This window comes from Impatiens glandulifera, chromosome 5 (genome assembly GCF_907164915.1).
Source record: "Impatiens glandulifera chromosome 5, dImpGla2.1, whole genome shotgun sequence".
Lineage (NCBI taxonomy): Eukaryota > Viridiplantae > Streptophyta > Magnoliopsida > Ericales > Balsaminaceae > Impatiens > Impatiens glandulifera.
In genome coordinates this window covers 14,328,001-14,352,176 of record NC_061866.1, presented here as the reverse complement: position 1 = coordinate 14,352,176, position 24,176 = coordinate 14,328,001, and the positions used below count along the sequence as shown (strand labels likewise).

Here is a 24,176-nt window from a genome sequence, read left to right as displayed (position 1 = left end):
AAATTCCTCCCCATAAGGATACCAAGAAAGAAATCAAGTTTTTTTCTGTAAAAAGAAGGGAAGTGTTTTTGTTATGAATTCAATATGATTGATGTTAATCATAACACATGGTGGATTGATTCTGGTTCTACAATCCATGTTACTAATTCCTTACAGGGATTGTAAAACCTGAGGAAACTAGTGGGAAGTGAACAAAACATCTATTCTGGAAACAAGATGCCATCACATGTGAGTAGTGGTTTTATTTTGTTTTTGGACAAAACATTTTATATATTCCGAATTTTGCTAGGAATTTAGTTTCAGTATCTAGACTAGTGTCATGTGGTTATTCCTTTAACTTTTTAGATTCATGTTTAAGTTTAACTTATAAGTCTGATGTTATTGGAAATGATATTTTGTTGGATGATCTTTTTCGTTTTAATTTGCAAAATGATCAAACCTTATCTACCATGCACGTTCATAATACTGTTAGTGTTAAAAGATGTGTTGTGAATGAAGAATCATCTATGTTGTGGCATCGGAGATTGGGACATATCACCATTAATAGAGTTAAAAGATTGGTGAATGATAGGGTACTCGGTACTCTAGATTTTACTGATTTTGAGACTTGTATTGGCTGTATTAAGGGAAAACAGACAAACAAGTCTAAGAAAGGTGCCAAGATGAGTTCTGATAAATTGGAAATCATTCATACATATATTTGTAGTCAAGATATGGATGCATACAAAGATAAGTATTTTATCACCTTTATAGACAATTACTCGCGGTATATGTATCTCTACTTACTTAATAATAAGAATGAAGCAATTGATGCTTTTAAAATCTTTAAAGATGAGGTAGAGAAACAATGTGGAAAACAAATTAAAATCGTGAGATCAGATAGAGGTGGAGAGTACTATGGTAGATACACTGAAAATGGACAAGCATCTGGTCCATTTGCGAGATTTCTTCAAGAAAATGGGATTGTTTCCCAATATAATATGCCTGGTTCTCCGGACCAAAATGGTATAACTAGAAGAAGAAATCGAACATTATTGGACATGGTGCATAGTATGCTTGTCAGTTCCAAACTTCCTAAGTCTTTATGGACTGAAGCTCTTAAGACGATAGTGTACATATTAAATCGAGCTCCAACAAAGGTCGTCCCAAAGACGCCATTTGAGTTATTCAAAGGTTGGAAAGTGAGTTTACGACATGTACGCGTTTGGGGATGTCCGTCTGAAGTAAGAGTTTACCATCCTCAAGAAAAGAAGTTGGACCCAAGGACTATTAGTGGGTATTTCGTTCAATCCATCACATTATAAGAGAGAATTGACAAATGGTGAGAAAAGTGACAGGAGATGGTTAGTGTACTCTATTTCTATGGACAAGATCTTCTGTTTTTGTTGCAAGTTATTCAAAACTCAGAGAACCATGGCAAAACTTGGTTTTTTGGCTGACGAAGGATACAAAGATTGGTAGAATATCAGTCGATGCCTCAATCTTCATGAAACTAGTAAAGATCATATTGATTGTAACACTAGTTGGATTGAATTAGAAAGAAGACTTCAAGTGACTATGTACTAGTTCGGAACATGAATTTTATATTTTGTTTGGATCTTCTTTGTTTTTTAGTATTTACTTATGATGATATTTTATTTCTAGAATTCATGTTACAAATACTATTATATTTAAATCGATAAAAAATATATGTATAAATATTAAGCTTTGAGGGCACCAAGTTTTGTGCTCACCTCAGGCCTTGAAATCTTAGGCCGAGCACTGCAAATTCTACTTGCATTAAAGAAAAAAACTTTTGCACAATTACTTTTTTTATAGGAATCAAATGCACTTTCATTTCTTAAGGTATTTTAATATGTTTTCTTTCATTGAACATAGAGTATTTATTTGAATAATTTATTATCTTTTTTTATCTATTTCTTCAATAGTGATATCAATTATTAAAATATTTTAAACATTAAAAAAATAGTATTTATATTACATAATATATTGTAAATTATAAAATGTTTTACTCAATCATTTCATTTTTAATAATTAAAATTTGTACAATTAAATATTTTTGATAAGAACGAGGGCTTTTTTTAGAGGATCTTTGTGTTTGATAATTTTTGTATTTTTTTCCTTGTTTTATTTTCCAATTTCCTCTGCAATTTTTATGTAATATTTTTGTCATTACTTTAACACACTTTCATTTTCATGTACCATTTAATATATATATATGTATATATATATATATATATATATATATATATATATATTACTGTGTTTTAAAACATGGCTATAACATAATTATTATTTAGATTTTATTTAATTTGCTCAATAATTCCTTTTCTTCATTTTTTTTCCTTACCTGATGAGGATCTCTAATGAAGTTGATTGCTTGCTACTAATCCTGTATGCTGCTACTAATAACTAATAAAGATCTCTAAAAGTTGGTTTCTTGGTAACTGTCCATATATATATATATAATATTTAGTTAGAAATGTAGATTTGATTTGTGTATCTGTATATGGAAATGAAACTCATGATCAATCTTCTAAATTCAAATGATCCACTTAAATTAACATAAGAATTTGGAGATTCCAACAAAATATGGCAAATTAAATCCATATCAAAACCAACAACATGTGTAAGACAGAATTTCACAATTTAACTTTGCTTTCTCATGCCTTTGCATATTTGAGAAGAAAACAGCCTTTTAATTTAGATAGAATGCAAGAAAAACAAAGACCCACAATCCATGTCTGTTAAAATAATAACTAAATCAATAATTTTGAAGGCAAAAAATCCAAACCCATAAGGATAGGTCATTGGATTGACTATTAACACTAGAATTGGATTCTCAGTTTAAGAACACCAGTTGGGTCATGATTCAAACTATTCTGATATCACTGCGTGCCTTGGGTGGTGGGGCCTGTGGGGGTGGCCCGGGTGGGGGTGAGGGTGAGGGTGGGGGTGGGGGACTAGGGTTTGGTTTATAACGAGGGGCCGGAAAAGTGTGTCCATGGGACCATTGATGATCTTGAGTGCTGTACTCTAATCGTCTGTAATGATCTTGGATGCTTTGAGAGTGGATGAATTGATGTTTGATTTCGGTCTCTAATTCCTTGTGGGTTCCTTTACCTGATTTTCAATTAAGTAATTAGGTACATAAAGACAACATGTATATATGTTTGCTTACTCATCATGGTTTTGGTATACTCTTGGTCTCTGCCTGCTGCTGCTTCAACTAAAACCATTGCTGCTAATTTGGATTTCATCACTTTTCACCCTTTATTTCTGAATACTCTCTCTTTTTCTATCTAGGTGTGGGAAAACTAGTTCATGGAATTGTGTACATTTATATTAATTAGTAAGGGAAGGCTAGAGATAGATCTTAGTAAATGTGGGTAGTGGGTAGTAGGTGGTAGGTAGTAGATAAGTCATTTATCCAGGAAAGACCATAAGAAAAGAATATATATCCTCTTTTCTAACTTTTAGGCTTTCTCTTTTCTAACTTATATTGGTTTTTTTTTTTTTTTTTTCAAACAAAATCAATTTTCCAATCAATCACTTCTTAACAATTATATACCACGTTTCATTAATCAAAAATAATGAATACCTTATATTTTAAATTATTATTTTTTATTTTATTTATATATATCAATATTCTTTAAGTAATTTTATCAAAAATAATCACTACCTTATCAAAATCATCAACAATTACTAATTTTTTCTCCCTATAAGGTTTAAAAAAAATCTCAATCCGAACAAAGCCTAATCTAAAAACTATATTCTATAAACTTTAATTTATTTAAATAATGTATATTGATGGTATTTTTACAATATTGATTTATTTTTTAATAAAAATATGTAAAGGATATCAATATATAATAATAAAATTATTTTATTTTATTTTATTTTAAATAAAAAATATTTTAATATTTTGAATGATGAATTGGTAAAAGTGGATGAAGTGATAGTTTATTATGCTTAAATTTTTAATAAAACCAACCAAACTTAAAATTTAATATATTTGGTTAAAACTTAAAATATTTGAACAATCAAAACTCCATTCAATATATGAGTTTTTTATTTCAAGTTATTAAAATTGCTATACAATTTAAGAATTTACCTAAGCTTTTCTCAAATCATAAAATTAAAACTACAAGTAATTGATCCCTATTGTATTTATGCCTCTTCTCATTTTAATCAAGGATAAAAAACATCTCACATTTTGGTCCATTTGAAAATAGTTTGAAACCTGAAATTAGTCATACACATTTTCTGGATGGGATTCCGCTTGACATTCAGGCATAATCGATTGACAAAGATTCAACTTCACCTCTAACATAATAACCTATTAATAATAAGATCAAAACTAATAGAAATTTGTTCTCCTAACAAACAAATTAAAGAAATCATGGGTGATTTGAGTATACGGTGTTATTGTGAGTAGTCAATATAAAAGTCACAACTCTTGTAAAAAATATAATAAATATAAGGCCTCTTGTAGAAACTTTACTCAATAGTCCATGGTCATGACATTCTTACTCGGGTTGATGGTCTCTTGAGAATAGAATAAAGGAGTAGTAAGTTTTTGGATGACAAGAAAATAATACTTGAGCTTGATGTGATATTAATGTTTAGTGGGAGTTAACAATTAATAATCATACTCAAATAACTGAAGCGAGTATAAAGCGCAACGAGATAAAGATTCACAGATAAATAGTAGCGGATAGGTTTGACACTTCGTCAAAGTTAATACCAATTAACTTCTAGAACATTAGGAGTCACGAGTGTTTTGCTAGAAATATTCTCGTGACTGAATTATAATTAATTTATTGATTATAATCAACTAAAAACTATAGAGGTTTAATGGGTCACACGCAATAGAAGAATCAAGTTAAAATGTAAAACGAGAATGAATTTTGAATTCGTTAAGGATTGTTTGATTGATTAAATATTTGTTGTAACTCCCGGAAAAGACCCCTTAGGAGCGGGTCCCAGATGAAAAGCCAAAGTTTTGACCAAAGTTGATCAAAATTTTCTTTTAGTTCGTAGTTTAGTGATACACGAGAAAGAGCTTTTGCGCTTCATCCTCCGTACTCGTTTTAAAAACGGTCTTTACTTATAAAGTTGGCTTTTTGAAAATTAGTTGTATAACGTTTGAGTTTTAACCGATTATTCTTCCGGTCTTAGTCATTTTTCTAAGTTTTAGCGTTATTTAAAATATTGAAACAACAATATTTAAAATGCGGGTACCTGTTGTGGATGATAATTAGGGTGGAAATACCTGAAGAATATCAGTCATTTTTAAAGGCATTAGGGTTTAAAAATAAACACCAAACAAGCTTTTATCGAAATATTTTTGTGGAAACATCCCAAAAATATTTAAAATGCATTTTCTTATTTTTCGGGATTTTTTAAAAATGATTTGGAGTCCCAAAATTACAAAAATAATTTTAGACTTTTAAAAGTGAAACCAAACAGGCTTTAGGACTGGAGTTCTAGGGCTAGGGTTCATTTTCGTCGGTCGGGTCTGAAGACCCTCGGTCTGGGCTCGGGAGCTCTCGATCTGAGTACTGAAGTCTCTCGGTCAAGGTGTTAAGGACTCTCGGTCTTTAGTTGATCTTACCGGTCTAGGTGTAAAAACTTATCGGTCCTAAACTAGCCTAGGGCTAGGTTTCTCGGTCGAGGTGTATAAACATCTCGGTTCGGGCTCGGGAGCTATCAGTCTAAAGTTTGGGATGCTCGTCCCAAGGTTAGGCCTCTCGGTCCTTGGTCTTGGGAGTCTCCGTCTTGGACATAGACCTCTCGGTCTCGGACTCAGACCTCTCGGTCCTAGGTTCTATAAGTCTCGGTCCCAGACTCAAACCTCTCGGTCCTAAATGAGAATCGGATCGCTCAATCCTAGTTCAAGAATATCGTTCTTAGGTCTCGGTCCTAACTCAAGAATATTGGTCATAGGTCTTAGTCTTAGGTCGATTTTTTTGGTCCTTGGTCTTGGTTTGGACCAACGATCTTCGGTCAGACCTCTCGGTCCTAGGCTAATATGCCTCGATCCTCAAGAACACAAGGATCCAATTTTCAAAATTCATTTTTTAGCTCTGATTTTGTGATCTAAGAGTTTGGGTAGCTTCACAAAGCTCCTTGGAACATGTTGATCATCATCTCAAGGTATGGATCGACCTAGATGATAATCAATTTGTTCAAAACAGTTTGTGATAAAAAAAAATCAGGTTTTGTTTTAAAGTTGTTTTGAAGTGAAAGGAGTTATTCAGTAGCTTCATTTTATCACATATATTTAATTGGTACCAAAACAAGAACACTAGTTGTTTGTTTTGACCGATTCAAGAAGTCAAAAATTTTATTTTATTTTGAAAATTTTGATTTTGATCAAATATGATCGTGATGGATCAAACATGATCAAAAGGTTGTTTAACATAATTACAATCATGTTGGGAAGCTTTTTGGGCTGCGATTCAACTGAATTAACCCAATAACAGCAAACTTGTTTTTTTTTAATTCAAATTTGGGTTTTTGTTATTTAGATCGATTGATCGGTTCTATCATATCCAGATAGTTTATAAATCATCTAAGGATGAATTCTCAACCATAAAATACCCTAAACAACAAACATATAATCTTATACAATTTTAAATTTAAATTTTCAAATACAAACTGTAAATATAAATTTTCAAATTCAAACTGTAAATATAAATTAGAGGTTGATTGGAACCTTACCAAGGATTGAAGAACATTTCTTGATCATTAGAGAAGCTTTCTGGATGCTTATATCCAAGCTTTAAGGCCTTAAACAAAAAATTCAAAAAAATCTGAAGCTTTGAAGCTTTAATGGCGGATTTTGATTTTCTTCGATTTAAGGGTTGTGTGTTGGTTCTTAGCTTTGTAATGACTTAAGGAGGTACTTATACTCATCCTAAGTCGGTTGGGAAAGCCAAGTGGGCTGAATCAGTCAAAAAACATTAATGGTTTTTGACGGGTCTTGGCTTGTAGTCGTCGGAATAGGCAGTGACGAAGCCTACAGTTGTAGGGAGAATGATCAACATTGTAGGGTGATTATTATGGGATTTGAATCAGCTCATTTGGTGGACCAATGGCTGAGTTCCAAAAATCCAAGATCATCACGGGTTCTTCAGGCTTATCTAGATGGCATTGCAATGAAGAAGGCGATCGGAGGTCAAACGTCATCGTTTTGATGGCGTCCTAGCATTCCGTCTAGATTCGTTGGCGTTTGAGCATTTTCGGCTAACGGGGTTGACGTCCCGTTAGTTGATTTGGTTCTCCTTGGCGTGCGCTTCCTTCCGCTACAACGGGCTACGCAAAGTGCTTTGGCGCGTTAGATGAAGACTGAGTGTTCATCCGATGAATGCAATTTCAGCTGCAGCCATTTTATCTGGTTTCGGCTACACCTAATTACAGATATTTGTTTTTCTTTAGAGGGAAATGGTTAAAACTGTTTCATTAAAATCCCAAAAGTGAGAGGGTCAATTATCAAAACTAGATAAATCATATCTATGATTAAGGGATGACAATCAAATGACCTTAAAGAACCTGATTAGTAGCAATCTAACATATAAACAAATATTATAAACTGTATAAAGTCCTAATTATCTCAATCATAATTTTTATTTCTATACCAACCTATTGTATCAACAGGCTGTTTTCCTCTTCCCATTTTCCTTCTTCTTCTCTTTCCTCTTACAATGAAATGGGGATGAACTGAAAATATTGATGAATACTGCATATTCTAATTTTGGTTTCTTTCTTTATATGAACCGTTCTGATTTGATAGAAAGAATTATTTTTCATGATTTCCATGTTCTTCACCTTGTTGTTCTCAGCTTGAATTTCTAGATCATTGTCTTCATTTACTTCAACTTTAAAAATTCCTTTGTATCAACCTTGGAATGTTTTTCTTTCTCTTGATTAGCCTGAGTATCTTCCTCTCTGTTTTCATCAGTAACCACTTCAACTTGATTTAATTATGAATCTTTAATTATCTCTTCAACATGATTAGATTGAGGTTCCATCTCCTTCTTCGTACTGCATTCTTCTTGTAAAAAAATTCTTTTATCTTTTGTTTCATGTTCTTTAACCTCATTTTTCTCTTTGAATATAAGGCACATCTGTTTCATTTTTCTACATCTCTACTTTCTGATATTTATGTATTTTCTGATCTTCTTCCTTTGCTAAATCACATTTCGGGCTTGCATGTTGGAAGATATTGCAGAAAGAGCATCTATCTGGCCTTCACTCATAAGTGATTTTCATGACAATAGGTTTTCCTTTTTTGTCTACTACTGACATACTTTTCGGTAGTGTGCTTCTAAGATGCACTTCAATGCTAATTCTAGCAAATTATATGTGCTCTCCTCCTTCAATAATTGGGTCCATGTATAATGGTCTACCTAATAAACCTGCAAAATGACTAAGGGCTTCAGAATTGTATATGTATGCAGGTATATTCCAGAGCTTGAACTATATCTATGCAGTTTCTTTTGCCTTACTCAATAGGTTCAAATCTTCAGACTATTTTTCCAACTTCATACAGTTGGATCCTATATATGTATGTCCATTTTCTAGAATTTCCTCTAGATTAGATCCATTTCATGCTATGAAAGATACTAATTCTGAAAAGTGGACGAAGAGTATAAATCAATGCAAGACAATAAAGTTTAGGAACTTGTCACATTACCAGAAGGAAAGAAACATATCGGTTGTAAATGGATTTTTAAAACCAAAAAGGATTCAAAGGGTAATGTTGACAAATATAAGGCTCGTCTTGTAGAAAAATGTTATTCTCAGAAGTAAGGGATTGACTTTAAAGATACTTTTTCTCCAAATTCATCGAAGGACTCTTTTAGGACAATCATAGTATTCGTTGCACAGTTTAATATGGAGCTTCACCAAATGGATGTCAAGACAACGTTTCTAAATGGAGACATTGAAGAAACAATTTATATGGTGCAACCAGAAAACTTTGTGTCAGAAGACTCAAAACATATGGTATATAAATTGAGAAAATCCATTTATGGGCTCAAACAGACTTCTCGTCAATGGTATCACAAATTTTATCAAATTATTATCTCATTTGATTTTGAGGTAAATGTCGTTGATGAATGTGTGTAACAGAAATTTGTTGGGAGTAAACAAATTTTTTTATTTTGTATGTTGATGACATACTACTTGCCACAAATGATTTAAGCATATTGTATTAAACCAAGAGTTTTTTATCAAAGAATTTTGAGATAAAATATATTGGCGAAGCTTCTTTTGTATTAGGAATCCAAATATATCGAGATCGTTCTCGAGGTATCCTTGGGTTATCTCAAAGAAACTATATTGATACAGTGCTTAAAAGGTATGTGATGTTTGATAGTAAACCTTTAGATACCCCTGTCGCTAAAGGAAACAAATTTAGTCGCAATCAATGCCCAAAAGGAAATCTTCAAATTGAATAAATGAAATCAATTGTCTATGCTTCGGTTATTGGAAGTTTGATGTATGCTCAAGTATGCACGCATCCTGATATTGCGTATATTGTTAGAGTTTTAGGCAGATATCTTAGTAATGCGTGATCAGATCATTGGAAAGCAGTCAAAAGAGTTAGGATATACTTAAAGAAAACAAGAGATTGCATGCTCATATATCAGAGGTCAAATAAGTTTGAGATCATTGGGTATTTTGATTTCGATTTTGCAGGATGCCAAGATAATAGAAGATCGACTTCAGACTATGTTTATCTGTTAGCTGGAGGAGCTATATCATGGAAGAGTGCTAAACAAACACTTGTAGCCTCTTCTACCATGGAAACTGAATTCATAGCATGTTATCCGGGTTAGATCCCAACAACGATATTTTTGTTTTTTTATTACGTTTCTTTTATGTGGGGTTAGTCGAATTTCAACCATAGTCACCTCAAATTCTAAAATTGGCTATAAATGGACCACTAGTCCTTTTAAACAATACTTCTAGATTTCAAATATTGACTATAATGATAAAACATAAATTTTATTATTTCAGAAAGTCATACACAAAATCGTTAAAGTCGTTGTAGTATAATGGTGAATATTTTTACATGTCACGCGGGTGACCCGGGTTTGATCCCCAACAACTTGTTTAGATTTCAATTCTTGATACTAATGATAAAAAAATAAATTTAAATATTTGAGAAAGTCAATCACCAAGTTAGTGTAGTATAGTAGTGAATATTAATGTTTGTCACTTAGGTGACCCGGGTTAGATCCTTGGCAACCTTGTTTATTATCTTTTTTCAATACGTTTTTTTTGTGGGCTTGGTCGAATTTCAACCATAGTCGCCTCAATTTCTAATAATAACTCTAAGTGAACACTAGTTCTTTCAAATAAATCGATAGAAATTATAATAAAAAGATAAAAAAATGACTTTCAGATTGAATCGAACCCGTGATCTTTTAATCTCTTAAGTCGACTCTTACCACTAGGTTACCTTGGTGGGGTAAACACATAATGTCAGAAGGGGTTAAACACACAGTCCGCAAACACACTTAACTAAGCACAGAACTTATTAGTTGATGGGCTCGAACCTAGGACCTTTCAAGGAGGTTGGGGATATTCACATTTTGTTGCCGCTAGGCTAGAAGAGGGAATCAAAAATATGGTCACAATGGGGTTAAGCACATAGCCCGCAAACACACTTAACTAAGCGCGGAACTTATCAGTTGATGGGCTCGAACCTAGGACCTTTCAAGGAGGTTGGGATATCCACATTTTGTTGTTGCTAGGCTAGAAGAGGAAATCAAAAATATGGTCACAATGGGGTTAAGCACATAGCCCGCAAACACACTAAACAATTTAACTAAACGCATAATTAGCCGTTTGATGGGCTCAAACTCAGAACCTCTCAAAGAGGTTGGGGATATCCACATCTTAATGTCGTTAGGCTAGAAGAGGGGATAACCCATAAATTTAATTATATTAGAAAGTCAAACACCAAGTCGTTGTAATATAGTGGTGACTATTCCTGCTTGTCATGCGAGTGACCAGGGTTTGATACTCAACAACGGTGTTTTTGTTTTTTTATTAGGGTTTGGTCGAATTTCAACCATAGTCACCTTAATTTCCGAAAATATCTCTAAGACTACTATTCCTTTCAAACAAATAGCAAGTTGAATTACAACGGTGTTTTTATTTTTTTTTCATTATGTTTCTTTTCGATAGGCTTTGTCGAATTTCAACCATAGTCACCTCAATCTCTGAAAATGGCTCTAAGTGACCACTAGTCCTTTCAAACAAATCGCAAGTTGAATTACACTATTACATGTATATAAATCTTTTAATTTAAAAAATATATACATATGGAAATTGTAATTGAAAAATAAAAAAAGATAAAATTTAATTTTTAGATTTCAAATCTTGACTCCAAAGATAAAAAAAAAAATATTTGAAATGTCAAACACCAAATCGTTGTAGTATAGTTGTGAGTATTTCTGCCCAGAGAGTGACCCGGTCCCGGCAACCTCTTAATTATTTGAGAAAGTTGAATACCAAGTCATCGTTGTAGTATAATGGTGTATTCCCGCCCATAATGATAAAATTAAATATAACTTTTTAAAATAAATAGTATTTTATATATTTTATATTTATGTTATTGAATTGAGTGATGCAATGATAAAAGATGAAGAGATGTTTATGGTTAATTTCTTTAGAAAATTCAACCAAACCAAATAGAATATGTGAACAATCAAAACTCCATCCAAATGGGAGGAGGTTGGCTTTAACAAACTATATAATATGTTCTTCTAGTTAGGTAATTTATACAAGCATACACTCAATTACAGTTGCATACAAAGATATAGAATTTCGCATTAATTTCATCACAATGTCTTGTCAATTTCGAAAAATAGGTTTCAAGTTTCTTGGTTCCATACTTTTTTACTTAGAGCACCATTATGTGTAGTTTTCTTAGAATCTCTTATTTCTTTCCAAAGTTCGTCAATAGTGGCAGCAGCATAGATGCAATGATGTTTAGTTTCTTTAACTAAATATGGAATTCACTATCCATGACCGAATCATACAGTCCGCTCGTCGAGCTTTCATTTACACGGTCATTTATGTTGCCACATATCATGGATCATCTTGGTTGTTATATTTTAGTGTATGTAATGGGATTCACTATTTTGTTATTTATCAAACTTCTTTTTCTTTAATTGTCTCCCTTAGTTGAGGATGTTCATGTTTCAATTAAGTTACTATTTGTGTGTATGTAGATTATGATGATTAATTATTATAATTAGTTGTTTCACAAAAATTTAAGTCTTGTCATGTTATGCATTTTTTAGTAAAAAAATGGTATGATATTCTTGTCTAAGAAATTACAAATTTTAATGGATTTTCAATAAATAAATAAAAAAACAATTTAAATTGAAAATGGGTGAAGTTATATATATAAATAAATATTATTCTTTTTTATGGTAAATTAAAAAAAATATATGGTAGATCAGAAATCCAAGGATCAAGTTCTACTTGCATTAAAAAGATAAAAATAAAATTTTGCACAAGATAGACTTTTGATAGTCATCAAATTGCACTTTTATTTCTCAAGGTATTTTAATACATTTTCTTTCATTGAACATTTAATTTATTATCTTTTTATCTATTTATTTAATAATATATGAATTATTAAAATATTCTAAACATTAAAAAAAAAGTTGTTATTTTTGATTATATATTAATATCTTGTAAATTATAAATTGTTTTACTAAATCATTTTATTTTTTTATAATTAAAATTCATACGATTAAGAATATTTAAATAAAACTAGGAGTGATAGGACGGCCCATTTATTAAAACAAAGAAGATATTTATAGTGTTTTTTATACATAAATACATTTAATCTAGTGGCGTAGGATATAAACAAAATATCGTGAGTTCTAACCTCATCAATAAAAATATTTTATTAGCTGTCAAAATTGACGTTTTTTTAGGTTTGGACAGCCGAAAACTCGGGACCGACACTGGCTACACTAACTCCCGGGTGAGTTCCATTTAACTAACTCAAATAATGTTACTTTTCTTAAAAGTAATACAAACTTGTAATAGAACAAATTTATTTTTTTCGCTTAGGACACCCGAATCCTTCGGGCTGGCTGGTAAGCATAACTCACTATTCATGAAGATCAATCGACAAAGGTTCAACTTCACTTGTAACATAATAACCTATTAATAATAAGATCAAAACTACTAAAATAAACTACAAACAAGAATAATAAGCATGTGTGAATGTATGATGTACAATGATAGAATTTGTTCTCAACAAACAAATTAAAGAATTTAGGCGCCCCACCCGAAACTAGAGCCAGGGCCACCGCCCGATTCTTTTACTTCCAAACAATCTTGTAACAAAATCATTATTCAATTCTAACCCATAGATCATACCAATATCCAGCCCTTCCAATTTAGTCAAAATCTCGTATTGTTTCTCCCGATTATTATTATATATCAACATCGTAGGCTATGCAAAATGTTTCCGAGGTTCTCAATAACCTCAGAGGGATTAGCATAAGATCCAACCAGATTTATGGCATGATACTCCAACCCTTTCCACTCCGAAATCAAGGAGAAATGTGGCCGCCTGAATTCACTGCTAATAATTTCTAAAACTATAGTTCTTGGGGTTGCAGAAACTATATGAGTAAGACCAGCCCCGTGAGCTCCTATAATAACAGAAGCATCTTGAATGGCTCGAACTTGGTCTTTCATGGGCATATGAGCAAACAAGCCGTTAACTAGGTTTATCTTGCACTTTTGACCATTTGCCAACCAATTCTTCACGGAATCAAACACTTCTTGTTCGTTGCTCAGTCTCGATTCTACTTTGCCTCCGTGTCTTGGATGAGCCAAGTAGTCTTCACGTCGAACGAAAAGGACATTATGAGTTGAGGTTGGTTTCATGGACCGATGTCTGTCAACTGGGAAACCAAAAGAGGCTCTTATCATCTCACCAAACTCCGATATTCTGGCAGTTTTTGTAAGATCGGGTTTTTGCCATAGATCACGGGCAGATGCTCCGTGACAATCTAGATCTTCTGTTAATCCTTTAAAAAGGGCGGTTTCGTATCCCAAAGGTGAAAGGATAGCATGGCGGAAACAGACTGGACCGGTGAAGTTTTTTGCATATTTCAGGCTTGAAAAAAGGGCCTTCCATGTTTCTTCTAAGGGTGCCTGCCAAAACCAGTTAGCTTTCATTCATTTATATAAAATCACAATAATCTAAAAAATAATCATTCCGAAAAAATCTCTACTAAATGAAGTAAAATAAATTACACTATAATTTGGATCATTTAGATCATCATCAACAAAATGATGAAAAGAATGATCTCAGACAAAAAAAAAATCTTATGCAAAATGAAAAGAAATGACTTTCAATTATAAATTTTCCAAGGGTGACATGACATAATAATAGTATTCAAATAGGCTTGGGTTGCTAAAATTCTCTATAAAATTCTAGAACATTATGTTCTTTCTTATTCTTCATTTTCCAGTTTTCCTTACAGATTGAAATCACAATTATCTGGAAACCCAATAAAATCAGGTTTGTTGAGAATAAATTTACAAATCAAAATCACAAATATCCACCATTTCACATTCAACAGAAATCTTGATAAAATATTTAGTATACTCACCGCACAATGACCATCAACGAAAACCAAATGAGGTCGACTAGGCAAGTCTGTAACTCTGGAACTCACATACGCACTATACCAATCCGTTACTGTGTGAAAAAGATTAGCATACTCGAACCGTGTCACCAAAAGAGTTGGCTCCTCAATCCACTACAAAGAAATAATGCAAGGTAAAAATATAGTTTTGCTGCAACTATAGTTTCAATATTTAAGTTATCAACTACAATATTGACTTTAGCATACTATAGAAACAATAATCCTTGCTTTTCTTCACACAAAAAAAAAAGACAATGGTCCATGCCTCCAGTTCAAGTTTTTATTATCTTTTATGCAGAATTACATTTGTTGTTGTAATTTGCACTCATAGCGATTAAGTCTTGCTCTCAAAACATAAATGAATCACTTAGATGATGAGGTGACTTTTGGGACTTCTAATTCGTCTTGACCCTCTTTCGAGAAATATGAATTCTCCTATAGAAGAAGTTTGTGATATTATGGGGTTTGCTCCCGATGGTGATTGGGAGAAAGAAAAATGATGTCATCAAAGATATTAACACAATGACCCTAAGATGTCTCATTCAGCTCAGTGATAGAGTGCAAGAACTCATGTCAGTAAGGCATTTGGTTCAAGTCTTCGTATCCAGTCCATTTTAAAAAATAAACTAAACACGATGACCCAATTAGTAAATACTTTTCAATTTTGTCGTTGTATCTGGATCCAGAAACATTTGGAAACAAAACTTAATTAGAGACAGATTAAGAAATTTAACTATGATTATGTATCTTGATCCAAATCAAGAGACAGATTCAAAAGGTGTTTCCAAATGTTTAATGTAAAGAATGAGTGCATGGGATTGTAATGGGTTGCATGATTGTTGCAGACAGATGGATTGTGTTGTTCTAGTTCCATGTATGATGAAGAATGATTGTTACATCAGTTCATTTTCTCTTGGCCAATGTTTGGATGGGCATGAAATTTTTAATTACAATTAAATTCTTATGCTTGGAGAAAGCATATAACTGTAATTATGATGTAAGAAAACTAAAAGTGAAACTTTTAAAAATCAAATTTAAAATTTCTTGTTTTAAGTCATCAAACAAACAATTCATTTGAAATTGAACCCCCAATTCAAATTACACCATAACCAAACTTAGACCTATAGTAAAGTGGCATATCGCGATTCATTACAACTCCTTATAGGCAAACTTTAACTTTTAGACCTAACAGCACTAATCCCAAATCAGCCTTTATCCATCTCTTGATTCATATGTAAACAAACATCTGAAATGTTTCATGCATGTTCTTCACTCAAACCTGTGGCAGAGTTGTTCCAAATTCATTTTCAAAACCATACAAGCAACACTTTTCCAAGAGAAAAAAGTAAGATTCTACTACTTTGTTGCATTTGCTTTAACCATTGATGGGTTTCCAAGTTCGAGATGCTAGAGAAGCTTCATTTGAAATTGTGATGGATGGAAAGCAAATCTAATAAGGATTCGTTTCGATCAGTTAGAAAAATTAGTATCCTTTTGATTTAGCTCATTAGCATCAGTTATGGTAATCAAATTAATGTTACTCACATTCTATAACGGAGATTTTGCATTTATTGCTTTCAAAAAGTAGCTTTTAGTAGAGAATCAGATAATAAATAGCATACTACATTAACAAGGAAAGTTGATCAATATGTATGCCTACCTCAGCGCACTCGAAGTCTCTAGTTCCGACCAATCGAATGGAATCAACCAAAGCTCGCACAGTATGCCTCGAAATCACACCATGATGAAGATAGTTATCAAGGAATTCAGCATCAACAAGCTTCCCATCACCAATTGATCTCTCCGTTACCTCAATATCAAAAGCTCCAGCTTCGAAATCCGGCAATTCCTCCTCTTCCCCTCTTCCGATCACAACTTCCAAATTCTCTCCTCCGATCGACATCCGAATCTTCTCCGGATGCATCCTGATCCATCCGCCTTCGCAAATAGAACTGCGTAAAGTCTCACTATAATAACACCTAAACCAACCTCTACCACCTACATCCACCGATTTCCGGCGAATATCAAGCGTCGCGGATTCAAGTACATCTATTCGGCGCGTGAATCCGTTACCGAAGTAACTCTCGCAGGATCGAAGGGAGACGTTGGGATTTATAGACCAAGGGAGATAAGAAGGAAGGATCGGCCAGGGTTTAGCGGTTGAAGCGAGCGGGAACTGGAAGTGTTGACGGTTCTCCGTCAGGGTGTGGCGGTTTCCGGTGTGAGAACGAGCGGATTCCTCCTTGGAATAGTGGCGGAAATAGTCGGGATGGGCAGAGAAGTAGAGGTAGAGAGAAACCGAGTTGAGAAAGAAGAGGAAGAGGAGGACTTTGAGCCTCCGGCTGTTGACGTGCATAGTTAGAGGATTTTGGCCGGATGATACAACATTTTGCAGGGATTTCCGGCACCGGCACCGGCCAGTCAACTGTTGATAATCATAATTTGATATTTCTCCATTCTAGGGTTTTGGATGGTAGGGCAAAAGTAAGGAAGAACAGCTTGGATTTGATGGATGATTGATTCTTCTTCAAAAGTATATATTCTAGATCTACAGACCATTTAACTTTTAGTTTGGGCAAAGAATTTCAAAGCTATGACTAATTCGCATCTTTTATTTTAGACTTGCTAATTACCAAATTCTATTATTTTATTTGAAAAAATATAATTTAAATTTCTTCGTATTGATATATAATGATAAAATAAAAATAACGTACCGCGGAGGACTAATTCGTTAACTTCATAACGATATTATTACGACGATAGTGGATATCTCTTTCGGAAGATCGGTGAAAGTGGTCGGTGAACTCATTAATCTTCTTAAAAATTTAGTTCGTTAATGTTAGGCCTTGTTCTCTTTGGGTTTTTAAAAAATTCATTCCAAATCAATTTTCCAATCAATCACTTCTCAACAATCACATCACTCATTTCATTAACCAAAATACTAAAATACCCTCTATTTTAAATTATTATTTTTTATTTTATTCATATATATCAATACCCTTTAAGTCTTTTTACCAAAAATAATCATCACCTCCTCAAAATCATCACCAATCATTACATTTTTTCCTCTCTAGTTTTTTTAAAAACCTCAATCCGAACAAGGCCTTAGATTTTATGTTATGTTGATTGGTCGATGAATATTTGTGGTTGATGTTTTTATTGTTAGCATTCAGATAGTTAATTTTGTTGTGATTTGAGTGTGTTTGACGATAAGGCGAAGACTCGTGTTTTTGTATTGTCTTTGTAGGTATGCTTATTATTACGACGATAGAGGAGATTTCTTCTGAAAAATCGATGGAAGCGATCGGTGAACTCACTGATATTCTTGAGCATTTTCGAGCTTGTTAATGTTAGATTTTATGTTATGTCTGTTCATTGATGATTATTAGTGTTTTCAAGCTCGTTAATGTTTTTATTTTGCACTGAGATTTCCAATTTCATTGTGTTTTGAGTGTGTTTTATGATAAGGTGAATATTAGTGTTTTTTATTGTTTTTGTCGTTATATTTAAAAGATAATATTTATATCATATTGTATTGATTTTTTTTCTAAAATATAAAGTATTTTAATATTTTAATTAATAAATTAAGTTATATAAAAAAAATTAATAATTAATGTAAGATATTTTGTTAATTTAAAAAAAAAACATTAATTAATATTTTTTTTTCCATGAACATGAAAAGAGTTTCAAATGGTTACAAATACCTTTTCAGTATAATTAACAAGCATATATACTATCGATCTGTATCTAGAAATGTATTATTGATTGTGTAACTAAATAATGTTTATAGAGAGAAATGATATTAAAAAGTTAGTTTTATTTATTTTTAGAACTAGAATATAAGAACATGAAGTACACTTAATTTCATACTGATTTTGCTTAGAGAAAAAATAAAGAAAATTAACTTTTATTCTTCTGATTAAATTTTTAATATAAATGAAATACAAGATAGTATAAAATAAAAAATAAAAACAAAAATTCAGTTTTTAGATAAACAAAAAATGTAGAAATAATAGAACTATTTAAAATGAACATTTTCTTTATTATAATTGAATACAAAACACTTATTAAGATACATAAATTATTTTTAAAATGGATATTTTTTTATTTTTCTGTTTCTACCAAAACACAATAAAGAGAATTGCATTTGATGATGACATATATCTTATTCTTGGACATGGGTGCAAAGAGATCACTTTTAAAAAAGTGTTATTCTTATGATTTTTCAAAATAAATTATCTTTTAGTTATTGAGAAAATTATAAAAAAGAGACACTTTTGGTTTATTTATAAGTTATATTGTTTTAAGTGAATTTTATAAGTTTCTCCTCTTAAAATTAAAATGTTGTGTTCAAAACTTAGATCATTTTGTTTAAGCTATGTATTTCACTATATTCTTGTGGCTTTCATAAATATATAAATTAATGAAAATAGTTGTATTCTGATTTTATTTTTTTGTTAAACCATGTAAAAAATAAAATAATATATATTAAAGTGATGGCATATTTAAAAAGACAATGACAGTGAATTAAAGGTATATAGTTGAATAAAGTTATTCTGAGCATGTTATAGGCCGGACCACGCTAAATAGAAAAATGTATAAAGTAATTGCAATGATAATGTATTTAACATTTGGTTATAATTCTAATTTTATTTTTAGAGTCTTGATCACGCTTCTACTTCGAATTGTGACTAATCACCGCGGATTAAACATATAGCTCGCAAAGAACGAAACTTACTTGTGTCACGATCGAGCCTGATCACGCTTCTCCTTCAAATTGTGACTAATCTCCGCGGATTAAACACATAGCTCGCAAAGAACGAAACTTACTTGTATCACGAACTCGATCTCAAAACCTATGAAGAATATGTATATTCACCTCTTATAATCATAACTTATTTCAATATAGAGAAGAAAGGATAGGCAAAAAAAAATCATCTTCCAAAACAGTAAAATTATTTAAATATGGTTAATCTCAGCTCCAAATGTTTGCCCCAATTTGAATATGGGTTTTCTTCTTTTATACTCTATTGGTTAGATTTTGAATCTAAGTTGTAAATGAGTTAGTTATCATGTATCAACTCAATATGTAAGATTGTTTCAATGTTTCTAATTTGAATTGTTTTTATCTAATTTGGCTCAAATATTGAATTATGTAATCTTATGAATTATCACAATTTCATCAACTTGTGGCTTTGTTTCAAACTAACCAAACATTTTCTTGGTTTGAGTTACATTTTGTAAACTAATTTGTATCACATGCTTAAATGAAATGATATTTAGATTTGTAAAAAATAAAATTATTTACTTTACAATTTTTCTCCATTATCTCTACCCTACCTGACACACATGTATTCATGATTTCACGGACGATTTTATATTCAACCCGAACAGTCAAACCTCATCCGTTCCACCTCTTTGAATCACTTTGTATGCTCGAAGTCACAAGAGATAGAACATGATTAGACCGTTAGAAATTAATGATGAAATCATCGGTCGCGCGACAACATGTAAATGTTCGAAACCATGAATGTATGTGCGAGGGAGGGAAGAATTCGTGAAGTGAAAGAAAATTTATTTTCAAACCTGACAAATTAATTTTAAAAAATATATCACATCAAAAAGAAGAAAATAAATATTTCGTTCTTAAAAGATTAAAATTATGATAGTTGAAACATCGTATGATACAATTTAAAATTTAAAATTTATTATATTAAAATAACTTGAATTCTAAAATAAAACAAAATAAAAAATTAAGCAAGGTAAAATAATAATCTTTACTTTAAAAAAAAAACTACAAACCATTTTATTAGAAAATTAAAATCAATGTGGCAAGACAATTTTTTGAAAAAACTGAAGAAAAAATATCATTTCTAAAAGAAAAAAATCAACATAAAAATCATTTCACATCATTCTTTACTTGACTGAGATGGAGCAAGGGATGCATGAAAACTAACTCTTCAAAATTTTAAATCATTTGTTACATAGGATGGACTTGAGCATGGTCTCTAATACATGAAAAAATCAATTTATAATATCTTGTACATTGAATTTAATGTGACAAATTTATAAAATTATAATATAAAAATAAATAATGCTATTAAACATAAATAAACTATGATGAGAATTGAATCAGAATTCATAGCCTAAGATATCCAATATTCTTGAAGGAAGACCTATCTAGTAATCCAATTCTAATTCTTGGGATCTTGTTTGGGAATTCCAATCCCTTGCTTTCTCAAACCCATTAACAAAATTATCATAATCCTCAATAGTTTGATCAATTTCCTCTTGTGTATTCATCACAAATGGTCCAAATTGAGCCACAGTCTCCCCTAAGGGCTGCCCTCCAACAAGAACAAACCTAAGTGTCCTACAACCCTTATTCCAAACCTCAAGCCCATAACCCTCCATTCCAAGCACAAGAATATGATGACCTTGACACAACACACCCCCATCACCCTTCTTATTCTCCCTTCCAAAAACACCCTCTCCTTCCAATACATACACAAACGCATTCCATGATTCCGGTATCACTTGTCGGAGATCAGCCCCCGGTTTTAAGGTAAAGTCCAAGAACATGGTTGGCGTTCTCGTGTAAATCGGAGACCTTATCCCTAACGCCTCGCCTGCGATGACCCTAACCTTGACACCGTCCCTAGTCGCTTCTGCCACGTCCTTGCTCATTATTTCTTGATACCCTGGCTCGATCCTAAAACAGTAGTTAACAAGTTATTCTAACTTGTTCTGTTTTATTTCTTTAAATTTGTCAAAATAAGATTAATTACATTTTGTGTTTTGAAGAAAGGTTGATCCATAGTTGAAGACCCTTTTGAGTTCCTTGGGCGGCAGGCATTTCAGAATGAACAATTCCTCTTCCAGCAGTCATCCATTGTAAATCCCCTGTTCCTATTGTTCCTTTGTGTCCATCGAAATCTTCATGTGTGATTTCCCCCTGTTTTTATAATTAACATATTAGTTAATTAATACCACAATTGTAACAAATAAAAAATATTCAAACTCTATTACCTGTATCATATATGTCACTGTTTCAAACCCTGTATACAATATCAAATAAGATGTTAAACACAAATCGGTTCATGTAAACAGAAGATTTATTAACAATCAAACCTCTATGAGGGTGATCAGGAAATCCGCCAGGCGCGGTAACTGGATCATCGCCAAGCAAGCATTAAACATAAAATTAGATCAATCAAACTCAAATGACGAATCTATGTTAGGGCTCGAAAAAAACATTATAAATAAAAAACACACCTGAGAATTCGTCGAGTACAAGGAATGGATCCAAGTATTTCAGCTCAAACCTGAAACAAATTTAAATACAAAAGTATTATATGTTTTCAATATAACATACAAGTTCGGGTTTCGATTAATACCTTCCGATACTTCTTCGAACAATGGCTCCGAGGCCTTCATGTTGGGGTCGGGCAAGAAACTTCCTGACAACCTGGCGTGGCTCATTCACAACAGAATCCGACATGTTTGTTTGTATAAAGAAGCTTCTATATATATAATAAGGACTAATATATGTTTAAAGATATTTCTTTCTTAAAAAACAAATGTGAGAAATAAAGACAGAATTAGTTGGTATTTATAGATGACAAAATTGAAAACTATGATTGATTCATTTGGATTATATTTGAACCGAACCCTAAATGGGGTCCACTCAAAGGACTTTCTTTACAAGGGACAAATGATGTCATGGCATCATCAACATGATGCAAATAATACAATAACATATATTTTGAAATAAATATCTTCTTTCTTTCTAGGGCATGCTTTTGTTGTGAATGTGATGGGACCTAAAATAGATATTTTTTTTTATTAATTATAAAAAAATGGAAATTGTTAAAGTGGGAATGAGATGAGATGAACTATATAGATTGATTTTTAAAATGATTACTCTAGGTTTGTTTAATATTGGTTATTCAAGATTTTTACTTTTTGTTTTAAAAAAATTGATTATTTTTTTTATATATTTTATTTAGTTGAATTATTATGATTTGTTGTATATTTAAATTTTATTAAATTAATTAGAAATGTAAGGTATTTTTTTATTAGTAATTAAAAAAAATATAATAGTATAGGTCAATTATACATATAAGAAAAAACTTTAAAAAACAAAATCATACAGCTATTCATGAAAAGAGATTAGAGATAGTTTTTATTTTTTTAAAGTAAATAAATTCAGTTTATTAAATAAATATTTAAATATTTGATTTTTTATAAAAAAAATATTATTATTATATAATATCTCTTAAATTTGGTATCTCATATTCAACTGTTTGACAAATAAGTTTATTTAAGTATTTATGTATTAATTAAAATATTAAAATATATTATATTATTTTTATAAGAAAAATATATTAAGATTATATAATAATATATTTTAAGTGTGTAGACATAGTTTTTAAACTCGGTGAATCGATCGTCAACCCGAGTGGATGAAAAAATCGAAAATGCAATCAACCCAGTTAAACTTGGTCAATCCGTCGGTTCAACCGAAAATCCGGCAACTCGAGCTAACCCAACGGGTTTATCCTAATTTTAAAAAAATATCACTTATTTTTTCTTTCTCACTTATTACTTTGACACTTTCTCCGTTCCCTTCCCTCCATTTTTTTTTTGTTCAATTTAGTTTTATCTATTTTTAATTCCATGTGGATAGATTATCAATTTCTCATTTTAAACATGACAAACTTTTTTATTCACCTCAAGCTCCACCTCTTATTTGAACCAGTTGATTTCGTTTTTATCAAACTAAAAAATCGATTTAACGTGTCATTTTAAGTCATAACTTAAACATAATTTTTTTCTAGATAAAAATTTTGAATTTTGATCTCTATTTTTGATTATTATTATATAAACAATTTGATGAATTTTTGTTATTTTTATATTATTTTATTTTATGAAACTCAGTTCTTTCCCCGAATGATTGTGTCAAATTATAAAGTTGTGTTGTAGATTACTAATATGTGAATATTTAATACAAAAACTCTGATTTTTCTCATAGAGACAATTTTAAAAAATAAACATAATTTTTAATAAAAAAATCATTTTTTAAAAATATCTAATAAATAAATTAATTAAAAAAATGTACAAAATTGGGCATCCAAACTAAACAGGGCCACATGGGCGTGACATCATAGTATCGTCTACAATCTGGATGATGCGTACGTAGGCATTTCGTCATGCCTACTTTCCGGTTTATTCATTAAGTTGACACGGTTCATTCACTTTATTTATTTATTTATTTATTTATTTATTATTATTATTATGCATTAATGAATGGCCCATCAAGTGTAACTATTTAATTATTTCAACAACATGCCATTATTATATTATAAATGTCGTCTCATATTTCATTATCAAATATTATAAGTAGTTTGACTTAACTCATCTTTATCATTTTGTACCAAATACTGAAAGGGGGAGCAAGATTTTTTTATA

At 31.5% G+C, this 24,176-nt stretch overlaps 3 protein-coding genes across 3 annotated transcripts; all 3 read right to left on the bottom strand.

Moving 5' to 3' along the window:
* Positions 1-2,597: 2,597 nt before the first annotated feature.
* Positions 2,598-3,348, bottom strand: LOC124937388 (putative uncharacterized protein DDB_G0287191). The gene is made up of 2 exons (XM_047477648.1): positions 3,182-3,348; positions 2,598-3,123 (listed from the first exon to the last, which is right to left on the bottom strand). The coding sequence occupies exons 1-2, from the start codon at positions 3,258-3,260 to the stop codon at positions 2,873-2,875; spliced, it is 330 nt and encodes a 109-aa protein (XP_047333604.1). The 5' UTR covers positions 3,261-3,348; the 3' UTR covers positions 2,598-2,872.
* A 9,821-nt stretch (positions 3,349-13,169) lies between these two features.
* LOC124938336 (beta-1,2-xylosyltransferase) lies at positions 13,170-17,224 on the bottom strand. The gene is made up of 3 exons (XM_047478758.1): positions 16,366-17,224; positions 14,670-14,819; positions 13,170-14,208 (listed from the first exon to the last, which is right to left on the bottom strand). The coding sequence occupies exons 1-3, from the start codon at positions 17,059-17,061 to the stop codon at positions 13,486-13,488; spliced, it is 1,569 nt and encodes a 522-aa protein (XP_047334714.1). The 5' UTR covers positions 17,062-17,224; the 3' UTR covers positions 13,170-13,485.
* Positions 17,225-20,649: 3,425 nt separating this feature from the next.
* On the bottom strand, positions 20,650-22,268 carry LOC124938568 (pirin-like protein). Its single transcript, XM_047479036.1, has 6 exons — positions 22,103-22,268; positions 21,981-22,030; positions 21,837-21,875; positions 21,735-21,763; positions 21,494-21,660; positions 20,650-21,417 (listed from the first exon to the last, which is right to left on the bottom strand). The coding sequence occupies exons 1-6, from the start codon at positions 22,204-22,206 to the stop codon at positions 20,886-20,888; spliced, it is 921 nt and encodes a 306-aa protein (XP_047334992.1). The 5' UTR covers positions 22,207-22,268; the 3' UTR covers positions 20,650-20,885.
* Positions 22,269-24,176: the final 1,908 nt, after the last annotated feature.

Coding starts and splice junctions, on each gene's coding strand:
- LOC124938568 (XM_047479036.1), bottom strand. CDS start 22,206: ATGTCGGATTCTGTTGTGAATGAGCCACGCCAGGTTGTCAGGAAGTTT. Junction 21,876..21,980: donor TGTACTCGACGAATTCTCAG/GTGTGTTTTTTA, acceptor GCGATGATCCAG/TTACCGCGCCTGGCGGATTT. Junction 21,661..21,734: donor CAGTGACATATATGATACAG/GTAATAGAGTTT, acceptor TTATAAAAACAG/GGGGAAATCACACATGAAGA.
- LOC124938336 (XM_047478758.1), bottom strand. CDS start 17,061: ATGCACGTCAACAGCCGGAGGCTCAAAGTCCTCCTCTTCCTCTTCTTT. Junction 14,820..16,365: donor GAGACTTCGAGTGCGCTGAG/GTAGGCATACAT, acceptor ATTTCTTTGTAG/TGGATTGAGGAGCCAACTCT. Junction 14,209..14,669: donor TCGTTGATGGTCATTGTGCG/GTGAGTATACTA, acceptor TGGTTTTGGCAG/GCACCCTTAGAAGAAACATG.
- LOC124937388 (XM_047477648.1), bottom strand. CDS start 3,260: ATGAAATCCAAATTAGCAGCAATGGTTTTAGTTGAAGCAGCAGCAGGC. Junction 3,124..3,181: donor GTATACCAAAACCATGATGA/GTAAGCAAACAT, acceptor ATTGAAAATCAG/GTAAAGGAACCCACAAGGAA.